The following is a 23,425-nucleotide window of genomic DNA, read 5'->3' on the forward strand; positions in this document are numbered from 1 at the left end:
CACGAGCCAGTCACACGAAGACAGGTGGCTGGCAATGAGCCAGATTCAAAATGGCAGGCGACTGGCCAGCTATATGCATGCCTTCTACCAACGTTCTTAGGTAAACAGACACTTCTCCTCCATATTACTGTGAGAACACATGTTGTACCTTTCATCCTGTGGTCCATTTTAGCACCGTAGCAGTACCCACCTACTCGTTGTGATTTGAGCTGTCGACTGTGAAGGCTTTATGGCATCTCCAGGAGACCTCAGCAGTGGCAGTGAAAGTGACAATGGGGGCCCTGCCCCGTGGGGCAAGAGTAGACGCCCCAAGCCTTGGATACCCACTCCCTCCCTTGTTAACAAGCCCAGAAGTCACATAAATAAAGGTACATAATGTTCTTTTTGTTGTTTTATTTGTTGGTCCAACAAATAGTACTGTTGGACAAAGTATTAGCAGGGTAGAGCAGGCTGGAAGGGGACCCGAAGACCAAGCCCTAGTTGGGCTGTCCACCATATACATTTTTTCCATAAGTTCTTTGGTTCACACAATGTGAAATCATAGAATGTGAGGGTTTCTGCCACCCATAAACTCGCATTATGTGGGGGTGCACTGTACTCTGACAGAGGTGTGACTTAATATTATATTCAGAGAGTTACATTTTAGTTTCTTATTTCCAAGTGCTACATTTCAGTTTATTATGTTCCAAGTGTTAGATGTTGATCGAAAATTGATTTTTTTTTCCTTGCTATATTGAAGAGAAAGTTCAGACGTACCTAACAATGCAAATCCCAGCTTTCTAGACCCATTCTGTGGCTTGCAATGGAGTGCAAAAGTTGCAGAAATATCAGCAACTGATATTGCCACCAAGAGGTGCTGCTGCAGTGCAACTTTACAGGTGTTATTATTTTTTTTTTTTTTACCCCTCAAAACAATGCGTATGGTGCTGAAATGTCATGCATATATGAGTTATGATGATATTGAATGACTTAGTACATAATATGTTAGGAATGGCTGGACAAAAAATTATTATGAATATTTTTTCACTTATTTGATATAAGATATGTTTATGGTAGTTTCGAGTTATTTTTTACGTTAACGATGTGCCCATGCTTGAAAAAGGGAGTGAAAGGGTTGAATTTTCAGTCCTAAATGAGAAAATTGCCTGTCCCCTGAGGCTAGGCTTTCCTACAGGGGATGAAAGTGGAGGGTCGGTTGGATTAGCACCTGGTCAGATCTGATTAGGAAGAGGGGAGTGGAGTCGCAGATGGACGCTCCATACCACGTACATGGCTAAATATAGAATTGTAATGCAGTTTCAAAACTTCAAATAAGTCTAATTATTATGAATAGAGAGAGAAAGAAATAAATATGTTTACAGTTGGAGGGAAATGTATGTGTTCCGTAATAACACGTTCACCTTCCTTTATCATTTTACCTTATTATTTATGCAATGTATGTTGCTGTCTGTCTGTTGTGAGGATGGCAAAGTGTGATATTTTCTGCCTGGGTAAAGGAAAAAGGTAAAGCTGTATGTTTTCCAACACTTCACACAGTCAGAATAAGATAAACTCAGAGTATCACGCGGTAACTGAGTGCGATATCATACTCATGTCCTATGTACGATTATATTGCTTTCTGCGTGATTCTGCAATGATTGTGGGTAGTTAAGAGTCATAAACAGGTAAAAAGGACGTGGATAGCAATACAGGAACATACATTGATACTGGCAAGGCTGGCAGGGTAGGGTGGAAAGGGCTAAATGTTTGTTGGGGCTAACTTCACACGGTCAAAATACAATATAATCGGCATATCACACAATTGCCTTGTAAAACATCATTTTCCATACCCTATGCCTGTTCACATACATTACATAGAATCTGCAATCATTACCACTGTCTAGGGCAAAAAGACTGTAATAATCATGTAAGAAAATAGAAGGGGGTTGGCATCCAAGAAATAAATACAGAGGAGAATAATTACTTACCTCAGGTGCATGATGCGATGAAAGAAGTCAGTGCAGGCGAACTTTTACTCATCTCTGTCCTCCCCTAGCAGGTCAGAAGTCAATATAGATAACTCATTGTCTGGGGAACACAGTCTTTGTACAGAAGTCACTTACAAAACATAATGTACTTTACACAATACCATTATCTTACACTTCTATATCTTACTTCGTAACACTACACTACGTACTGTATGTTATATACACTGCACTCGTCCACACAATCAGTACTTTGCAATGGAATGATTCTCGGGGAAGCAGGGGGGGGCAGAGAGGAACCTGGAACGAGTGGCTCTGCCAGATAGTCAACTTCTGCTGCCATGGCCACCTTTCTGTGGTGGCGCAGATATGGCAGTGCACCTGTGCACTCCTGCCGCCTCTGGTGAGACTTTGGCCCTCGGGTGGTGGCGGTAACTTGTCAAGGTAGTGCTGTGAAGCCCAGTCTTTAGCAGCAAGCCTGTCGGGTGCATCCTGCACCATACGCTTTCTTTAAATCCATGAACACCAAAAACACATCTTTACCTTTCGCTAAATACTTTTCACTCACCTGTCTCACAGCAAACACCTGATCCACACATCCCCTTCTTCTTCTAAAGCCACATTGCTCATCACCAGCCACTTCCTCTGTACCCTCTCTGACTCTTGTAATTAACACTCTACCATACACCTTACCTACAACACTCAACAGACTTATACCCTTAAACTAGTATATTCATACTTATCACCCTTATCTCTATACAGTGGGGCCAAATAAGCACTTGCCCGGTCAGTTGGCACCATAACTCTCACAAAACACACATTCAACAACCTTACTAACCACTCAACAATAGTCACTTTGCCACCTTTCAGGCATTCCACAGCGCACCCATCCATACCTGCAGCTTTCCGTGTTTTCATCTCCTTTACTGCCTCCTACACTTCTTCCATCGTGCTCAAAGAATCATTCAGCTCTCCCAGCACATTTATTCCTTGCTCCCTTCCATCTGCCACAATCTCACCCTCCTTTTCTACTCTACATTTATCATTCATTCATTCATCGTCCAATCCTACATTACCCCATGAGGAACGAAGGAGCCAGAGACTGGGCAAGTTGGTCCTGACATTTAAGATGAGAGTGACCAGCCTCACTGATCCCTGAGTGGCATTACATGAATAATGAACCCCAACCATTCCATGGATATAAACCTTCACGGACTCGGTCCAATTGGAGCACTGTAATTACCCACTAAACCACCAGGTGCCAAAAGTTGGTAGTAAATGTAGCATAGTAAATGGTTTCCTGGTGTACAGGAAACTATTTGGTTTGTCACTTAGTGTAGGGTCACCCACCGACAGAAGGAAGAGGAAAGAATGAAGGAAAGACAGACAGAAGAGGGAGTGTAAAGTCACCCATGGGCAGAAGTACAAGGAAAGAATGAAGGGAAGAAAACCAGAAGAGGATGGAAGGTAAGAAGGATGGAGGAGAGGAAAGGGCAGACACCCGAGAGCAGCACTACATCGTGTGAGTGGATGGTGAGTGCCCCCACCTACCACAACTCTACATTTAACAATCTTTAAAAATACTCTGCCCAGCTCTTCCTTACTCCATCCATCTCAGTTAACATCCTTCCATGCTCTGCTTTTACTCTCTCTTCCTTCCCAGACTTTCCCTTTCTGACCCTTTTCACCTCCATCCAAAACATTTTCTTATTCTGTTGAAAATTCTCAGTCAACCTCCTACCCCACCTCTCGTCTGCTGCCACTTTAGCATCACGCACAGCGCTTCTCGCCCTATTCCTCTTTTCCTTATACCTCTCATATGACACCTCGTCCTTTCTCTGCAGCCACACTTCATATGTATGTCTCTTCTCAGCCACAGGCATACTTACTTCCTTGCACAATCATTCACTTCCATTTCTTACATCACCACCCACTCCAATATCCGACATAATAGGTCCATAGGCAGGTCCGGATAGTGGTCCTGTCCGGATATTGGGCCCCAGCTTATGGACTTGTACTTATTGACCCTAACTCAGAGAAACACCTATACAACTCCCTCTGGACATGCATAGCACCTATTTAAGACCCAAATCACACCAATAAGGGACATAAAAAACTGAAATAAATGCAAAGGAACCACAAAATGAGGTTTTAGAGGTGAGTTTATACAATATTAAACATTATGGGTACTTACAAGTCCCTGGCTCCTGGACTGGTTTGAACCGCCAGTTTGCAGTCCCTGGCTCCTGGACTGGTTTGAACTGCCAGTTTGCAGTCCACAGTTAATCGTCTGCACTCTAAATTCTAATTTCTTAACACTGCACAACACTGTAAATTCCCTGTGTTCTAGTGGCGAGGTATTGCAGTTTATTCACTGTTTATTCACAAAAAACAAGCACCTGTGGCTTGCACTGCTATGAGCATCTGCTCTCGATCGGAGTTTGGCTGTGACTGTTGATGATGGCGAGGTAACAGAGTTGCCAGATCGCAACGGCCACATTACCAATCTCCTCAACTTTCATTACCAAATTTAACTTTTCATTACCAAATTCGTAAAGCTAGCATTTATTCTTCACTAATTATATATACAAGTGGAAATACATGTAATCACTCTCCTTATAATTAAAACCATGTTGATTATTTTCACGCTATGTAGGGTAGCAGATTAATTAGAGAGAGCAAACAATCCACCATCTCCATCCTGTGTATCCTCATACATGTGAAAAATCCATTTGGTAATGCATTATTCTGATTCATTACCAAACGAATTTTTCATTACCAAATTGGCCTGCACTTGGTAATGAAAAATACCAAATGGCGACCCTGACAGGGGAGGGGGGAGGGGGGGGAAGGAAGGGGTGAAGGGACCATGGTGTAACAGCTGTTCGGCGCCAGGCGGCAATTTCAAATTATGGGTGGGAAAAAAGTCAGATTTTTTTTGAATTTTTTGCGGTTTTTGGCCCATTTTGGGAATATTGGATCCCGGGACGATTATGTCCGGTTAGTGGGGATGTTTGGATACTGGGCATTTGGATATTAGAGGGATTACTGTATATATATATATATATATATATATATGGCGCCTGGTGATTTCAGTGGGTAATTATTGCGCTCCAGTCAGGTTGAGCCGGTGAACGTTTATATCCAAGAGATGGTTGGGGTTTATTGCTCACGTACAGTAATCCCTCTAATATCCGAACGCCCAATATCCGAACATCCCCACTAACCGGCCATAATCCTCCTGGGATCCAATATTCCCAAAATGGGCCAAAAACCGCAAAAAATTTGAAAAAAATCTGACTTTTTTTCCCTCCCATAATTTGAAATTCCCGCCTGGCGCCGAACAGCTGTTACACCATGGTCCCTTCACCCCTTCCTTCCTCCCCCTCCCCCCTCCCCTGTCAGGTTGCCATTTGGTATTTTTCATTACCAAGTGTGGGCCAATTTGGTAATGAAAAATTCGTTTGGTAATGAATCAGAATAATGCATTACCAAATGGATTTTTCACATGTATGAGGATACACAGGATGGAGATGGTGGATTGTTTGCTCTCTCTGATTAATCTGCTACCCTACATAGTGTGAAAATAATCAACATGGTGTTAGTTATAAGGAGAGTGATTACATGTATTTCCACTTGTATATATAATTAGTGAAGAATATATGCTAGCTTTACGAATTTGGTAATGAAAAGTTATATTTGACAATGAAAGTTGAGGAGATTGGTAATGTGGCTGTTGCGATCTGGCAACTCTGTTACCCCACCATCATCAACAGTCACAGCTTAACTCCCATGGAGAGCAGATACTCATAACAGTGCAAGCCACAGGTGCTTGTTTTTTGTGAATAAACAGTGAATAAACTGCAATACCTTGCCACTAGAACACACAGGAATTTACAGTGTTGTGCAGTGTTAAGAAATTAGAATTTAGAGTGCAGAGGATTAATTGTGGACTGCAAACTGGCGGTTCAAACCAGTCCAGGAGCAAGGGACTTGTAAGTACCCAGAATGTTTAATATTGTATAAACTCACCTCTAAAACCTCATTTTATGGTTCTTTTGCATTTATTTCAGTCTTTTATGTACCTTATTGGTGTGATTTGGGTCTTAAATAAGTGCAATGCATGTCCAGAGGGAGTTGTATAGGTGTTTTTCAGAGTTAGGGTCCATAAGTACAAGTCCATAAGCTGGGGCCCAATATCCGGACAGGACCACTATCCGGACCTGCCTATGGTTCTATTACGTTGGATATTGGAGGGATTACTGTAATACCACTCAAGGATGAGTGAGGCTGGTCACTTTCATTTTAAATGTTGGGACCAACTGCCTAGCCCCGGGCTCCTACTCTCCTCATGGGGCAGTGTAGGATTGGATGATGGATGGATGGATATATATATATATATATATATATATATATATATACACAGTAGAACCTCTTTGGTCCGGACCCCTTTAATCCTGATTTCTGTTAATTCGGACAAAATTAAAAAATAATAAGCTCCAAAAGTATGTTGAAAGTAATTTTAAAATCATTTTCAGTATCGTCGCGGAAAGCGATCGTCATTTGTTTAGTCTCGGATCATGCTAGGTCGCAACATGGGCGCCTGTTTAAACACACGTTAGCATTCGTTCCATCAACTAGTTCACCAACCATTTATATTTTTACGCTGTATTTCAAAAGTTAATCCTCCTTACCATGCCCCTTATTGCAAGTGTAGCTTCTGCAATGAATAAAGGTGTTAAAAGGAACCATGTAACACTAAGTATTGCAGATACAGTGAAAATACTGGATAAACTAGAGGCTGGTGTTCCTCCAGGAAAACTCGTGAACGAGTTTGGTATCACCAAACAAACTGTGTCGGACATCAAGAAAAACAAAGATAAAATTAGACAGTTTGCTTTAAAATTTGATTTTACAAACAGTGACTCTGGTGAGAATAAAAGAAAAATTCTAAAAATGCCACATGTGTTAATAATTAACAAACATACCATATGTAGATAGTTTTTGGTATGAACTAGAGATTACCCTGATGGTCCGGACAATCTGCTAATTCGGACAACCCTTTCCCCCATATAGTCCGAATGAGAGGTTCTATTGTATATGTATATATATATATATATATATATATAGGTGGACCAGGGTTCACGCCCCGCCAGGGTAATAAACTTTGGGAGTGTTCACCAGGCCACGTACTGCATTGGCGGACACAAGGGGTGCTATGGTTGAACCAGTGTCGCTTACTGTAAAGTATGCTTGCACCCAGTTGGCTTGCTCGGGCCGATTACACTTGGTTCACAGACTACACACCCATCCAAAGCCACTCCAACACTACAGTTACACTTACAAGCACTTCTCACTCTACATACAATCTCTACCAGACAGCCTAAGCCACTTGGTAGAGATACATTGGCTGTAATATTAATATGAAAATATTGTTAAAAAGATTTGTGCTGTACGACGTAAGAAAATGAAAAAAAATAAATAGAACATGGTTTCTGTAAGCCATGTACAGTAATCTCTCCAATATCTGATGTAATACAGCCAAAGGCATGTCCGAAAAGTGGGATCGTCCGGATACTGGGACCCTGTTGTTTATGGATCCTAACCCAGCCTAACTCAGAAAACCACCTACATAGTTTCCTACTGGACATGCATAGCACCTCTTTAAGACCCTGTTCACACAAATAAGGGATAGAAAGCATGAAATAAATGAAAAGGAAGCAGAGAAGGAGGATTTACAGGTGAGTATGGAAAATATTTAGCAATATTCAGGGTACTTACAACAAATCCGTGGCTTCACGATGAATAACCCGCCTCCTCTCAGACTCTGACAGTAATAAGGTGCACTTGAACCACCTACAGTAATCCAGTGTTGTGTTGCACTGCACTTAATTCTTTGCACTCTGAATTCTAATTTCTTAGCACTGTGCATTCTTTTCTCACTGGTGCTGTACATGAAACTCATCAGTGTTGCACTCTGCACTTAAGTCTTTGCACTCTGAATTCTAATTTCTTAACACTGCACATTCTTTTCTTATTTGCTCTTCACTAGAAACTTTGCACTTAAAATTTTGCACTCTGAATTCTAATTTCTTAACACTACATTCTGTTCCTTATGCTGCACAACAATGTAAATTCCCGTTTGGTCTAGTGGCGAGTTTTTGCTGTTTATTCACTGTCAGAGTCTGAAAGTTGGTGATGCAGGTGGCTGAGGGGCACATCGCTGGGACGTGTTGATGGACTACCCACTGTAGACGACTCTGAAGATAGGTGCAAACTCACATCCAGTGGTGACTCCACCGTGGTAGATGTGCTGGGCTGTGGCTTGGAGGTGGAAGGCCTGTCTTGGGGAGGCAGCGGTGTGGAGCCAGGTCTGGGCACGGCAGGGGTCACAGGCCCGAAGAAACTGTCAATGGTTGAATGATGTAAGGAACGGCGATTCTGGTGGTTGATGATGCGCTACTTGAAAATGCGCACTTCCTCCTCAAGTCCCAAGGGCCCCATCTTCCTGTCGCAGTCCGGGTGTTCTAGGTAGTCAAGAATGAGCTCGACATGCTTCCGGAGTGCGCTCAGCTTGGGGATGGCTGGAGTACTGGCACGCTGAGTGGAGTCCACATCATCGTACTGTCCTTGTCGGAATCTTCAAGCTGGGTACTTGTACCGGCAACTGAAGATGTGATCTCGATATCAGACTTGATCTGATACCCAGGATCGCCCTTGTCGTCCTCCAACTACTCACGCACTTTGTCCATATCAACGTCATCGTGAGCCGCACAAAGACGTGCATGGAAGTCATCCAGGTCAAAATCTAGAAAGTTGTGCACCACGTCGTCTCCAAGAAGCAGACAAGACCAACCACTTTCCAGAGTCTTGACAGAGACTTTCCTCCACGCACTGGCCTAGTTGTAGATTGCTGTAGTGGCAAATGTTTTTTACAGTTTGCTGGCCTCGCGTGTCCTGTCCCTCCCTGCGCTCGTCCTTGTCCTCGTCCTCGAGAACAACCATCACCTTGTCTAGGACCTTCCAACGGTACAGCCTCTTCTTTGCCACGATCGCTCCAAGGTCCATTGGTTGGATGAGAGCAGTCGTATTAGGTGGCAAAAACATGCACCTAATGCAGCCATTCTCAGCCACCACTTCCTTATCGGACGGATGTGCAGGTGCATTGTCCAGAAGAAGGAGGGCCTTTACTTGGTCGTGCGGGATTCCAAGTGTCATCGTCTGGTAATGGATGACTTCCTTGACGATGTGCTGGTGAAACCAGTCTTTGAAGATTTTGGCTGTGAACCAAGCCCTCACAGAATGGTACCACACGACAGGAAGGACATCCATCACCCCACTAAGACACCAAGGCTGCTTTGCATGGCCAACAATAACGGGCTTGAGCTGGTGCTTGCCGTTAGCATTGGCACAATACAACTCAGATATCTGTCGCTTCGCGAGCTTGCATCCAGGTACACACTTCTCCGTCTCCTTGGCTAGAGTGTTCGTTGGCATCAAGTGATAGAATAGACCAGTTTCGTCAGCGTTGTAGACTTGACCGAGAGTGAGGCCCTCCCTTTTGATCAAGCCCTTCACCTTCTGGCAAAACTCCACTACTCCCTGCTCATTGGTGTCCAGATCTTCGCCATAGGCCTTAGGGTTGGTATGGCCATGCTGTAACTTGAAAGTGAAGAGCCAGCCCTCGGATGCCTTCAAGTCTGGGGTGTCGTGTAACTTTGTGAACTTCTCAGCAGCAGCCTTCAGCTTCATACCACGCACCAGCACACCAGCAGCATGTTGTTGTCAGTACCAAATCAGTGTGGAGCGGTCGATTTCTGCAAACCGGGGAGTGTACATAGCTTTCCTTTCCACATTGCGTTTGGTCTTCGATGTGAAGTTGATCATTTACTGGGTGAGCTTGTCCTGGGATTTCTTAATATCAAACAAGGTAGAGTGGGCCAGGTTAGATTCACGGAGGATGCACGACGTCAACCATCCCACATCCACCTTCTCTGCTATCTCCCTTTTCTTCTCCAGAGTCAGAACCACTCGTTTCCTCTTCTCTAGAGGCGGGACCATCATCACAAACACGAGGAAGAGGTAGCAGAGAAACAGCAGGGCCTGCAGAAAGTAAGGCATCACCACAAAAGCGAGCACGTTGGTGGCCATGGTGAGGAGTGTGCTCTCACAACAACGATGGGTAGGCGGGAAATAGGGAGGAGGCAACGTCGCCCTACTGGACGTTGGCAGAAGTATGCGGCAAAACACAGCTAGTCCACGCCATACGCTAAGTTCAAATTATGGGTGAATAAATTTGGGGGGGGAAGGGGGTTCCGAAGGCCGGGGCCCAAAATGTCCCATCATTTGGGAGTACCGATGCTGGACGTCCGGATATTAAAGAGATTACTGTATTACCTATGGCCATAATAAAAAGGGAGATATTTTTGCTTGTTTCTCTTAATTCACTGTAAACAAGGAATAAGCAAGAAGTTATGAGGAGCACGGTACGTCCAGGCAGGCGGGGAAGTGACGAAAAGTGGATTTTGGTCACTTGTTTTCCCCTCCACCCCCCATTGTTGATTGCCCACCTACTGGTCTGTTGATAATGTTGTTGCATAGCCAAAGGTTTGTACTTTTATCTCCCATTTAGTTTTTGACTTTAGGTTATTTATTTATTTATTTATTTTTATTTTTTTTTCCAAATATTTGAAAACGGGGCAAAAATTGCTGATTATCCTAGGCAGGGAGGGTAAGTGGCTGAGCCCCGATGGCGGGGTTAAGGGGTTAACGTGACAGCATCCGGATTGACTCTATCAGATGCAGTTATGTGAAGGTACAGTACGTGGTGAATGTTTTTGGCATATCAGATGGAGCCAGGTTTCTGGAGACTTGAATGGTGAATGAATGAAAGCATGGCCTGTTGGATTGGGCAGATTTAGGCTGTCTGGTTATTGCTACTCCTCACCCTGCCCTAGGGTGGGAAAGTAGGTCTGGATGATGATGATGATGATGATTGACCATTGAACATCAAACCTATCATGGAATACATGATGATAATTTTCAGTAAATATTAATAATTACAGAAATCTGAAAGAGTTAATGTTTCACGTATTGATGAAAACTGTGATATCGATAAATCATGTGTTTACATTTGGGCTCTTCAAAGGAAAATGCTTTTAAAATACAAAGGAATTTCTAAATAAATGTTGGAAAATAAGAGAGAAAAAAATAAAGGAGCTCAGCAACCAGAACAATAGCTAAAACGACATGAAGAAGGGCAGTTAAAAAGGCTCTCCCGATCGCATCATCAATTGCATTCCCATTCAAGAGATTTCCCCATCAAAACATCCGTGACTCTCCGTCACAACAGTTCACACCTGCGACAATTCTCTGTCATTCATACATTATTAATGTACTGTACATATCATGCATAACAGATGTTTATTTAATATTCCCGGGACTGTCTGATGATTGTATACAGTACCCTCACGTCCAAGACTGGTTTGTCCAAGAAGGAGATCACAAGTAATAATCCAAAATATTGCTGTAATACGGTTGCATACATCCAATACGGAACCAGCGGTTCATAACGGCCCAGATCCAAGGAGAATACAGCTATGACAGTCTCACCCAGTCCATCGCGGTTCCCGCATCCGGGAGAGTGACATGGTTGAGATGTTGTCCAATAAAATATTGGCATCTGGGCACGTGATGAGCAAACGGGGCTGGGCTTACTTTTGTCTCTAACCAGAGCATCGTGGACACAACAACTGTGTGTTGCACTCAGCGTTTGTTCCTAGGTTATTGCCTCTCCTTACCTAACCAGGCCTAGAAAACCATCTGCTAACCCCGTGAAGTGCCGCTATCTACCTCAGGATAATAAGGTAGAAATAATTGAGCTACTAAGCTGGAGATAAGCTCAGAAACACACACTTTCAAGGTGAGGAAATTTGTTTTGGTGCCAAAATAGGTCTAGGTTGTTGTTTTGGGGGCACTTTTCGAAGATTTTGTGTCTGTTAATTTTTTCCCTAAGGTCTTGTGTTGGTCCAAGATGTTTTTCGTCCTAGACGGGACTCTCAGGTGACAATATTATCGTCTTGGACGCGAGGGTACTGTACAATGCTGCTCCTTCTCTACCGAGTTTGAATAAGAGTCCGAGATCTCATTCTTCAGAGACCTTGATTGGGTACAAGTGAGGCAGGCACTGATTTTAGGTATAGGTTACCTTCTGTTACAGCTGTTAGGCCATTTAGATTTGCCTTAAACTTTTTTTTTTACTCTTTTGGGTGGGTTTAGGACTTGATTGAGGGGGAAGGGAACCCAAGGCTCAGAAATGCATCCCAATACTTTACATGTTAAATCAGCCTCAGTTTAATATACCCCACCTAGCGATGGGTTTATAATGAACAAATTGGATCGTTAAACCAGGGTTTGCCTGTACAGTAATTATAGTTAAACTCATCTGTTGTTGGCACTGCCGTAAAAGCCAGAAACTGAGACCCACAAGGGAATTCATAGCACTACAGGAATGAGTGAGGTGGGGGGGGGGATTCTGGTGGGCTGCTCCCACAGTGCATTGTGATTGGTGGCATGTGTTGCTGTGTTGAGGGGTCTACCCACACACCAATTGGGTCCTGTGTCTGAGCTGGATGATAAACATTATAGCCAGAAAATTCATAGTACCACTGATTGCTTCCCATTTCAGCATTGGATATTGATGAATTTCACCAGATATTCATTTAATAGAGCTGAGCAAAATGCATTGGGCTGGATATTGTGATGATTGATAAATGAGAGTTTATGGTAGGTTGTAGGTCAAGACAACTTAGTTTGAGTCAGTTAAGTGAGTCAAATCGTATCAGATACTTTTGGAGCAGCACTGAATCCAACGTTCTGACCTTCACGGCAGACAGCTTACCTTGTTGAACATAGATGTATACTGTTTATCCTAAATTTAGTTCATTCATACTTGTTCATGGAACTTAACAACCAAGTGATGATTGTGGGTTGTATTTTTTTTATTTTTTTATTTATTTATTTTTTTTCTGATTGAAGGTGGTGGTGGTGATTGTTTTGTTGATATAAGGAATGATAAGATTCCTGATTTTTTAGTATGATGCCTTTTATTTTTATTTTTGGTGCCACCATGCAGTTAATTGTAACTAAGAAATGCAGTGAAAGAGCTAATGGCAAATTTTCTAACTCTGTCATATCAAAAGCTCTTTTCCATGTTGTGACTACTGTAGTCCATTGGGTAGTAGGAATAGTAGTTGTTCCCTTGGCAGTCTGGCTGAACAGCCCTGAGTCCCTAAAGAAGGCCATGGCCGAGACGGAGCTTTCCCACAGAGCTCTCAAGAAGTGCATGTTGTGTTGTTGGCATAGGTGATTGTGTGCAATGCAGTCTTCCATAATGTGCTTAATAGTATGGGGTGCTGTTACAGTCTGGACATGCATCAGTGACGGAGTCATCCAGCCTCTTCTGGTAACTTAAGAGGGCTGGATGATGCCCACATCTCAGCCAGGCCAGGTGAACCCTCTCCTCACAAGGGAGATAGGATTCGGAGGGGTGGATATCAGGAGGCTGTGCATGCAGCTGTGTGTTGTCTTTAAGTGACTGAATGGAGCAGCGAGTGTTTTGAGTATGGATATGCTTCTGGTAGCTTGTTTGAGGAGGAAGAGATGACAGTATTTGTGTATGATATCGTGTGCTGGGTGTCGTTTTGATGTTCCTTGGTGTGTGTGGGGGTGTGTTGCCATGTAGTGTAGTGGATGTTGTGGGTTTATGGAGGCTACAGCGAGAATTTGGGTGCGTCTCATGTCTAGGTGATCCTTGACTTTGAGGGCTTTGGTTTCTTGGTGTAGGTGGTCTGTGGGTGTAGTAGCTGTGGAGCCTGTGACTATTTTTAGGGCCTTGTTCTGTATGGTCAGTAGAGTGTTGTAGTGAGGTTAGGAGCCCAAACAGGGCTTGCATAATTCATCACTGAACATATATTTGTTTGTATTCTATGATGGTGGTTTCTTTGTTGTGTCCAAATGTTGTGTGAGCAAGTGACCTCAGAGCATTGAGTCTTGGTGTTATTTTATTTTTAATGTTTGTGATGTGTTGTTTAAAAGACATTGATGTATTGTATGTTACACCAAGGATTTTGGGTGTGTGTGTGTGTGGTAGGGGAGTGTTGTTTATGGTGAGGTATGGAATGTGACTGTGTTCTGCTGTCCAGTTTGTGAGAAGGGTCACTGTAGATTTGGCTGGGGCTATTTTGAGCCTGTTTGTGGTGAACCATTCGTGTAGTGTGTTGAGGTAAGGTTGGAGGATGTGTGCAGCTGTGTTTGCATTTTGGTGTGTACATGTGAGTGTTGTATGATCTGCATAGGAAGCTATGTGTATCTGTGGTGTGTAGGGTGTGGGTATGTCGTGCATGTATAGGTTAAAGAGTGTAGGGGACAAAAACAGATCCTTGGGGGACGCCATTTGTGAAGTTTCCGATGTTCGAGAACTGACCGGCAAATGTTACATGTGCACATCCGCCTGCTAAGTAGTTTGCCAGGCATCTTTTTGTGTTATTGTGCAAGTTTGTGCTGAATACTTTGTTTGTGAGGTTGTGGTGGGGGATGGCATCAAAAGCTTTGCTAATGTCTAGTGTGACTAGGAGTATTCTGTGTGGTGGCCTAGCTGAATTCCTGCCTTCAAAAACTCTGTGTGTAAGGTCTGTAAGAAAGGTGTTTGTGGAGTGCAGTGGCCTAAAGCCATGTTGTGATGGGGCTAGGGGGGGTGTGAGGTGTAACTAATTGTAGAACCAGTCGTTTAGTCACTTTAGATGGGGTGCAGAGTCGTGTGATGGGTGGAAGGTAATGTGGGGTCTTTGTTGGGTTTAGGGATAGTGATGATAATTCCATGCTTCCAGATGTTGGGTATTGTGTTGTGTGAGTAGCTGTAGTTTGATATGTTGGTGAGTGCTTGTATGCCTTGTGGTCCAAGGTGTTTAAGGTGAATGTTGCTTATGTTGTCTGGTCCATAGGCAGATGAGTGCTTAAGGTTGATGATGATGTGCTTCGTCTGGTTGTAAGTGAAAGGTGCTTAGTCTGGGTCTGTGGGGAACTATCTCTTATGTCAGATGATACGTCGGTCGTTGTGATGGGGGTTTAGATCGCTGACGTGTGAAGAGTAATTGCTGAGAGAATTTGCTTGTTGTTTGAAGGTATGGTGTCTTGTTGTTGTGATGGCAGCTTCTTATTGTGTCATTTTGCTGTTGGAAAGTGTGATGCTGTTTAGTGTTTTGTAAAGTTTGCTGATGTGTGTTTTGTGGCCAAGTGTCTGGAGATAATTTTTCCAGTTTAGTGTTTGCTGTTCTGATATTTTATTGTTTATTTGAGTGTTGAGTTCAACAGATCAGTTTAGTGTTTGCTGTTCTGATATTTTATTGTTTGTTTGAGTGTTGAGTTCAACAAATCAGTTTAGTATTTGCTGTTCTGATATTTTATTGTTTATTTGAGTGTTGAGTTCTCGTATTTGTTGTACGGTCTCCTGTGTATGGGGTTTTGGGGAGTATCGTAGTGTGTCCTGATGTCTGATGAGGCCTTTAATTTCTGGTTGTATCTCTTTCTGTTGCCTCTAGGGATGTGTCTTTTGTCTGTGTTTTGTATAATTGTATTGAAAGTGTGCACAGCAGTGTTGATGTTTGTGATGGGTGTACTGTTTAATGTTTCAAAATGTTCTGTTTCAGTTGCGAAGGCCTCCCAGTTGGCTCTCTTATAATAAGTGTATGTGTGTCTGTGGCCAGCTGAGGTGATTCTGGTTTTGGTAGTGATGATGATTGGGAGGTGACCAGATCCAAGAGTTTTGACCACACTCCAGGATGTTGTAGGGGTTAGAGTGCATGATATTGAGTGAAAGGTTCTACATGTATTTCCGCCCAAAAGTGATTAGTTGACATCAGGAAGGACATCTGGTTGTAAAGTGCTACATGCTTCAGCAAAGTTTGCTAAATATTGACAAGGCTTTAGCCCCACAAGAGGGATTTAAATGGCATAAAAGGTGCATCAGCAAGATCTTAGGTGATTGTAAGAGTGAAATTTAGAAAGATACCATTGTGCCAGAGTTAAGAAGTGAATTATAAAATAGGGATGAATATTGTGCATTGTATACTGTATTGTCCTTTCAGGATCAAAGAAGGAGTGCTACAAGCTCTGATGCGTGAACCAGAGAGCAGCGTGCGCAATGCCATTGCGCAATTTGTGGGGGTCATAGCAAGGCATGAACTCAGCTCAGGAAATTGGCCTGCTCTCCTGCAGTTCATTCAGCAGATGGTTCAGTCTCAGAACATCCAAGAAAGACAGGTACTACACTAGCTTTAGTAGTTTTGTTAAACACTTAATAATGTTTCTGTATGAAAGTGATTATCTTATGTTATGATAAAAGTGGCATTCTTATTCTTAGCATAAAAATGTGAAGTAAATATGTTTCACCGCTGACAGGAGTGTCGCTGGAAGCATGGGGTAACTAGCCTGCTGGAGATGCATATATATACAATAGAACCTCAATTATCCGGGAGCCAATCAACCCTAGTTGGCGTTAAACCAGACAATTTATAGAAAAATTCCAAAGTCAATCAACCGGGGAAACTTCAGGACCATACCGGCATTTCAAATCATCGCCTACCATCCTGCCCGAATGTTTTCATTCCATTGTTGCCAGAGCGCATCACCGCAGTCCCCGCCATTGTTTTGAGGGTTAACAGTGTAAACACCGCAATACAGTACACCACTGTTATGTCGCAATTTTCTGTTATATTTGGTGGAATTTCAGTTCTGTCAGACCAGGAAATCATTGACAGTGTTCTTTTGCCTGAAAAGAAAGATGTGGAAGAGGTGGATTCAGGCGATGAGGAAGCGGAGGAAGGAGTATGTTCGTCTCATGGAAAGATGCTGATGAATCATTTTGAAAGATCATCTGATTCATGGAGAGATATCCAGCCTACACGGCTAATGAACTGCTTCATTTTTGTGGCCATTATGATGACTTCCAAAATTGCCATCATGTAGCAATCAAACAGTCAGACATCAGGGACTTTTTCAAGAGGGGTAAACGTGCAAAAACAGCAGACATTTCACTCGTATCCTCCTGTTCACGTGCGGGGTTCCCAGATATTGATGCATTAGTGTCCGCACCAACAAGAACTCCAGCTAAAACGTCTGCTCCACCAGTCACCCCCATCAGATCTGTTCGACCTCCAGCCAGCCTATTCGCTCACGTCGATAAGCCTGCATCACCCACAACTCGGCCACTCCCACCCAGCCCTCCCTCTGAATCTGAATCTGATGTGGATGATGTGATGGTAAGGAAAATTTAAAAAAAGAAAAAATAATGTACGTAGCATAGTTGAAGGATACAATAATTTTAGCAGTGATTAACATTTAATTTTTACAGTACTAGATCAGTAAACAGAAGTTTATTATACGTTATGCATTTGTATTAGACATTTAGTAAAATTATTGTAGTAGAGGTTGAGTGGCTTTTGGGTAGGTTGGGAGGTGGATTACTGATGACGGGGAATCGTCCAGGGTGCGAATTGTCCTGATGGGGAATCGTCCATGTTTTGACGGGGAATTGTCTGATGGCAAATTGACTTGACGGGGAATTGTCTCGGAACTGTCTTACACCGTACACTATAGAAGTAGAGTGACTTGCATATACAGAAATAATACCACATACATAATAATTAATGTAATAATACATAAAATTAATGTAATGTATATGTTTAGCATACAGTGTACAATGATACTGTAATGCAGTGGTTTCCAGCCTTTTCTAATTCTCGTCCCCCGTCACTGAATGCACGTTCCCTGCACCCACCATCCTCAAATACTGTATTTTACTGGCATGGTTGGCACATGTCAATAAATATCATAGATTTTTAATCCTTGAGATTGTTTATATATTCAGATAACTAGATTTCTTATTCAGATCTGAAATATTTTCTCAGTATTTAGAAATGATTGAATTCCATCATAATTCATAGTTTTGAAATATAATTACCCTCTTTATCAAGCCTTCGCCCCACGCCAGGCAGCCCTTCGTGCCCCCCTAGGGGGACGTGCCCCACAGGTTGGAAACCACTGCAGTATAGTAATCCCTGTACTATCTGGACGCCCACTCTCCAGACACCCCACTTACGAGACATTGTGGGCCTGGACCTTTGGGGGGGGGGAAATCCTCCCCAAATCCAAATTTTTCCCCACTCGCAATTTGAAATTGCCGCGCGGCTCCGAACAGCTGTTTACACCACAGCCTCTTCACCCCTTCCTTCCTCTCCACTCCCCTGTCAGAGTTGCCTTTTGTGTGTGTGTGTGTGTGTTACCAAATGTGGGCCAATTGGGTAATGAAAAATTCATTTGTAATGAATCAGAATAGTGCATTACCAAACGGATTTTTCACATGTATGAGGATACACAGGATGGGGATGGTGGATTGTTTGCTTTCTCTGATTAATCTGCTAGCCTACATAGCTTGAAAATAATCAGCTTGCTGTTAATTATAAGGAGAGTTATTACATGTATTTACGCTTGTATATATAATTAGTGAAGAGTAAATGCTAGCTTGACGAATTTGGTAATGAAAAGTTAAATTTGGTAATAAAAATTGAAGAGTTTGGTAATGTGGCCATTGCAATCTGGCAACTCTGTTTCCCCCTCACCAACAGTTACTGCCAAACTTCTATCACAGTGGATGCCACACGTGCTCATTTTTTGTGAATAAATAGTGAATAAACTGTAATACCTCATCAGTAGACCACACGGGAATTTACAGTGTTGTGCAGTGTTAAGAAATTAGAATTTAGAGTGCAAAGGATTAACTGTAGAGTGCAAATTAGCGGTTGAAACTGGTGTGGTGCAGTTAAGAACAATGAGCAGTGTTAAACAATTATAACACAGTGCAAAGAATTAAGTGCAGCACAACACTGGATTACTGTATGTGCTTCAAGAGCATTTTCACCACTGCCAAAGCCTTAGAGAAGGTGGCCACAGACGTGCTGTAAGTACCCTGGCTGAGGTACAGGCACTTCTAATTCCTCATTCTTTGGTTCCTTTTCATTTATTTTATGCTCTATGTCCATTATTGGTGTGAATAGGGTCTTAAATAGGTTTAAATATGTGCTATGCATGTCCAGTAGGGAGTTATTTAGGTGGTTTTCAAAGTTAGGCTGGGTTAAGGTCGTTAAGTACAAGTTCAGGAGGCTGGGGGCCACTATCTGGATGGGACCACTTTCCAGACATGCCTTTGTCTCTGTTATGTCAGATAGTAGAGGGATTACTGTAATGTGTAATGTGTACTCACCCATGACCTGTTGATGCTTCAGCTCACTGCAGGGTTCTGAGACATGGGTGAGTACACATTATGCATTACAGTACTGTATTATTGTACATTGTATGCTGTACGTATACACATTACATTTATTTTATGTATTATTACATTAATTATTTTGTATGTGGTATTATTACTGTATTTATAAGTCACGTTACTTCTATAGTGTATGGTGTAAGACAACGGGAAATAGGTATTAATCGATAATCTGGAAAATCATTTTACCGGCATTTTGAATTCCCCATGGCTCACGAATAATCAAGGTTCTACTATATGTATATATATATCTTCCCTTCATTCTTTTCTCTTCCTTCTGCCTGTGGGTGGCTCTACACTTAGTGATAAGCCAAATGGTTCCCTGTACATCAGAAAACCATTTACTATGTTGGGTGGTAACCATATAACCATATTGTGACGCTTGGTGGTTTGATGGGTGTTCAAGGTGCTCCAATCGGATTGATCCTGTGTAGGTTTATATCCAAGGGGTGGTTGAAGTTTATTGCGCACGTAATGCGACTCAGGGATGAGTGAGGCTGGTCACTCTCATCTTAAATGTCAGGACTAACTTGCCTAGCCCCGGGCTCTATGCCCCTCATGGGACAGCATAGGATTGGATGGTGGATGGATGGATATATATATATATATATATATATATATATATATATATATATATATATATATATATACACCCACTGCAAATTCACTTAGAACCTACGCACAGAATTGCTATGGGAGAGTTGTTTCTCTTTACTTTGTGTTTCCACCTCTACCAAGTGAAATTTGGGGGCAAGAAGTAACTGGCAACTCCTCTGGTGTTGATGGGAGGTGGTGAAACATAGCACATCAGTGCTTGCCCAGGAGCGAGAGTGGGAGTACTATATGTGTTCCTGTCGCTCCGAGCTTGCACCTCCCCCGTTTTCATATGCATTACTGTTTGCCCTGTTATTTTCCTAGAGTCAAGTTGTCATGCTTGGAAAGTACTGCTCAGGGGATGAGAGGGTCCATATCATTGCTTGGAGGCAGGATAATGTCCCTTTCAACACGATTTGTGAACGTACTAGACGCATAAAATCAACTGTCATGAAGATTCTTGCTGCAGTGCGTGGCCTGCCACCTAATGTTGTACCAGAGCACAAGCATGGCGGTGGAAAGAAGAGGACGACTTCCAGAGGTACAGATGTGCTTCTGAAGAGGGAAATAATCAAGAATCCTTGACTGACAGCAGCAAAATTGAAGAGAATGCATCCCCAGCTGTTACAAGACGTCTCAATTCGAACTATGCAACACTGCTTGCAGGAGGAGCTGGGTTTGCCAAGCTGCACCACAGCCAAGAAACTGCTTCTCACTGACCGCGTGAAGAAGCAGCGCATTCAGTTTGCCAAGAAGCACACTGGACATCGGATGAGGGGAGAAAAGATATGTTTTTCGATGAAAGCACATTTCAAGTGTTCCAGATGCGTCCTGCCAAGGTTTGTCGCCCTGCCAGCCGTAGTCGATATGACCCTGCTTACACGGTGCCGACTGTTAAGCACCCAGGACCAGTAATGGTATGGGGGTGTTTCTCAGATGAAATGGGAAGGGGGAGGCCTCTACTGTCTTCCTAAGGACTTGATGATGAATGGTGGCTGGTATATTCAAGTTCTGAAAGATCATTCGTTAAACTTTTTTGCTATTCATGGGTTCATGCACGATTCAGCTCCATGTCACAAGTCAAGAAAGGTGACAAAATGGCTTCAGGATAATTGAATTGAGGTCCTCGACTGGTCTGGCAACAGTCCGGATCTAAATCAGATAGAAAACTGCTGGACAAAGATGAAGCAAATCATGACAGAGAAGAAGACACCTGATCTGGACAACCTCAAGACTGAACTGACAAAAGTTTGGTGCAAAGAAATATCCATAGATTACTTTTGAGATCTAAGTGATTCCATGCCGAAACCCATCCAACTGGTCCTGAAAAACAAGGGAAACATGGTTTCATATTAATGATCGGCATTTTATGAACATTGTGATATACTATGATTTCTTTGTTTTTTAATATCTTGTGGGGGAGGTCCTAAGTCAATTTGCGGTAGCTGTATACATATATGCATACGCATATATATATATGTGTGTGTGTGTGTGTGTGTGTGTGTGTGTGTACAGTAACTTCTCAAATAACGCAAGGGTTATTTTCTTGGAGAGGTCGTGTTATGTAAAAATGCGTTATTTAACCCCTTAACCATGGGGCGTCACTTTCGTGACGCTTGGGAGCAAGGGATCATACCGCGGGGGGGGGGGGCGCTTTTGTGATTCTGTGTTATTTTGAATTCACCCGGGCTTCCAAGTGGGGGCTTGTATCATCTATCAGTACTGCCAATGTCCAACACTAGTCAGCACTCCTAATCTCATCTGTACTCCCATCCATTGTTGACAATTTAGCCATTTCTCCCCGTTCTTGACTCACCTCCCTACCCCCCCTCCATTACCCTATCCTCTCGCCTGCCTGGCCGTGCTACGCTAAGTAAATCTTCCCTGGAATTTTTCACTGATTTCATCCATTGAAATAAGCCCTATGCCCTATTCTTATACCAAATAATATATACAAGAAAGAAATAAGGTAAGTGAGAGTGCCATACACCTGGAATTGGCTTATTATCACCTGACAACACTTCGCGTGCACTCGTTCGCTAATTCTCGCTGTTTATTTCCTCTTGAAATATGCCGTACAATCTATTTTCGTAATAAATATACATATAAGGAGGGAAGGGAGAAGCCTAAGTGATATTTACATTCACCTGGAACTACATTTCCTGCCAATCATTTCAGTGCTATAAATAGCTGTGTCAGGAGGCTAAACGTTGGCAGTACTGATTTCCCTAGGTAGGCCTCCACCCGGCCCACCCTTATCAGTCCACTCTCATCTTCCAGTGTGGGGGTACGTCTGTTCGCTCTTGCTAGCTTCAGGGCCTTTTCACCCCCATGCAGAGGGCCTTGTGACCTTTACCCCCTACTAAACCTCGTGTAGTAAGAGGTAAAGGGCTGACAATTGATAAAAGAGTAACTACGATCTTTCTATTGAGTAAAACAGTGCAAGTGGAATTGTAAATAATGTGTAAACAGCAAGTGAAAGTAATGAATGTAAATATATGTGAACAGTGGAAAATAGTTTTATAAGTTACTTCAAGTGACAGTGCATAACACAGTGTAAATAAAATAGAAATGTAAATAACGTAAATAAAATAGAGAACGTAAATAGAAATGTAAATGAGTAGTATTATAAGAATACGAGTATATACCCTAGGAGTAATGAAAGTGAATGTTTCACTCTAGCATGTCTGAATACTATGAGTTATAAGAGGGAAATTGAAAGTGACATTCACTCTCAATGCTAGTATACAGGACGAGAAAGTGAATGCTACGTATTTTACTGAAAGAAATTGAATCCCTACAGTGACAATAAACTAATACTACTGAAGGAAACTTATGGATAAAGACTGTAGATATATATAAGTGTTATATAGTAATAGAAATATAAAGTGTGAGGGGTTTTATGAATAATAAATGACAGAGTACAAAGAGCGAACTAGCGCAAGTGCGACAGTCAGACGCGCTCGTAATTTCCATTGCTTTCACAGTTTTTTTTTTTTTTTTTTTTTGGAGTATGGATCCCAAACTACTTGAAAATCATAGAGTAGTGTTTATAGTGTTAATATCTTGCTGTGGTAATCATATTACGGGTTGTCGGGAAGTGTAAAGTGGAGACTTCGTTACCCAACTTCAGAGGTCTCCACATGTCCTATGGTAGGCTCAACAAACATTCCAGGAGAAAGCTGAAAGTATGTGCCATAAGCATATGTAATTTTAATATTCTAGGACTAATAACTGATTTTTGGCAAATATTTTTTGAGAGTTTGTCGGAGCCCAAATAACCCCGCGGTACACGCAAAACATTGGTAAACATGCCCGCGGTGTAGGGGTTAAACAATTTTCCCATAAGAAGCAATGGTAATATTGGGGGTTACGTTCCTGGACTCTGGGAAAGTCTACCCATTTGGGAAGTTATGCTGCTCTAACCTTAAAAGCAACAATATTAATTTGAAAGAAAATCCACGTAAAAAAACAAAAATAGTATATT

At 42.4% G+C, this 23,425-nt stretch overlaps 1 protein-coding gene across 1 annotated transcript in view; it reads left to right on the plus strand.

Annotated features, from left to right (window-relative positions):
• The window catches only part of LOC145392974 (importin-4-like), a 332,091-nt gene that overhangs the window by 51,448 nt on the left and 257,218 nt on the right, over positions 1 to 23,425 (plus strand). Inside the window, exon 3 of the mRNA XM_080267268.1 lies at positions 16,109 to 16,283. Within this exon, the coding sequence (XP_080123394.1) occupies positions 16,109 to 16,283 (175 nt within the window). The remainder of the gene's footprint in view (positions 1 to 16,108; positions 16,284 to 23,425) is intronic.

This window comes from Coenobita brevimanus, chromosome 23, assembly GCF_032717465.1.
Source record: "Coenobita brevimanus isolate Jiangsu-jjx chromosome 23, ASM3271746v2, whole genome shotgun sequence".
NCBI lineage: Eukaryota > Metazoa > Arthropoda > Malacostraca > Decapoda > Coenobitidae > Coenobita > Coenobita brevimanus.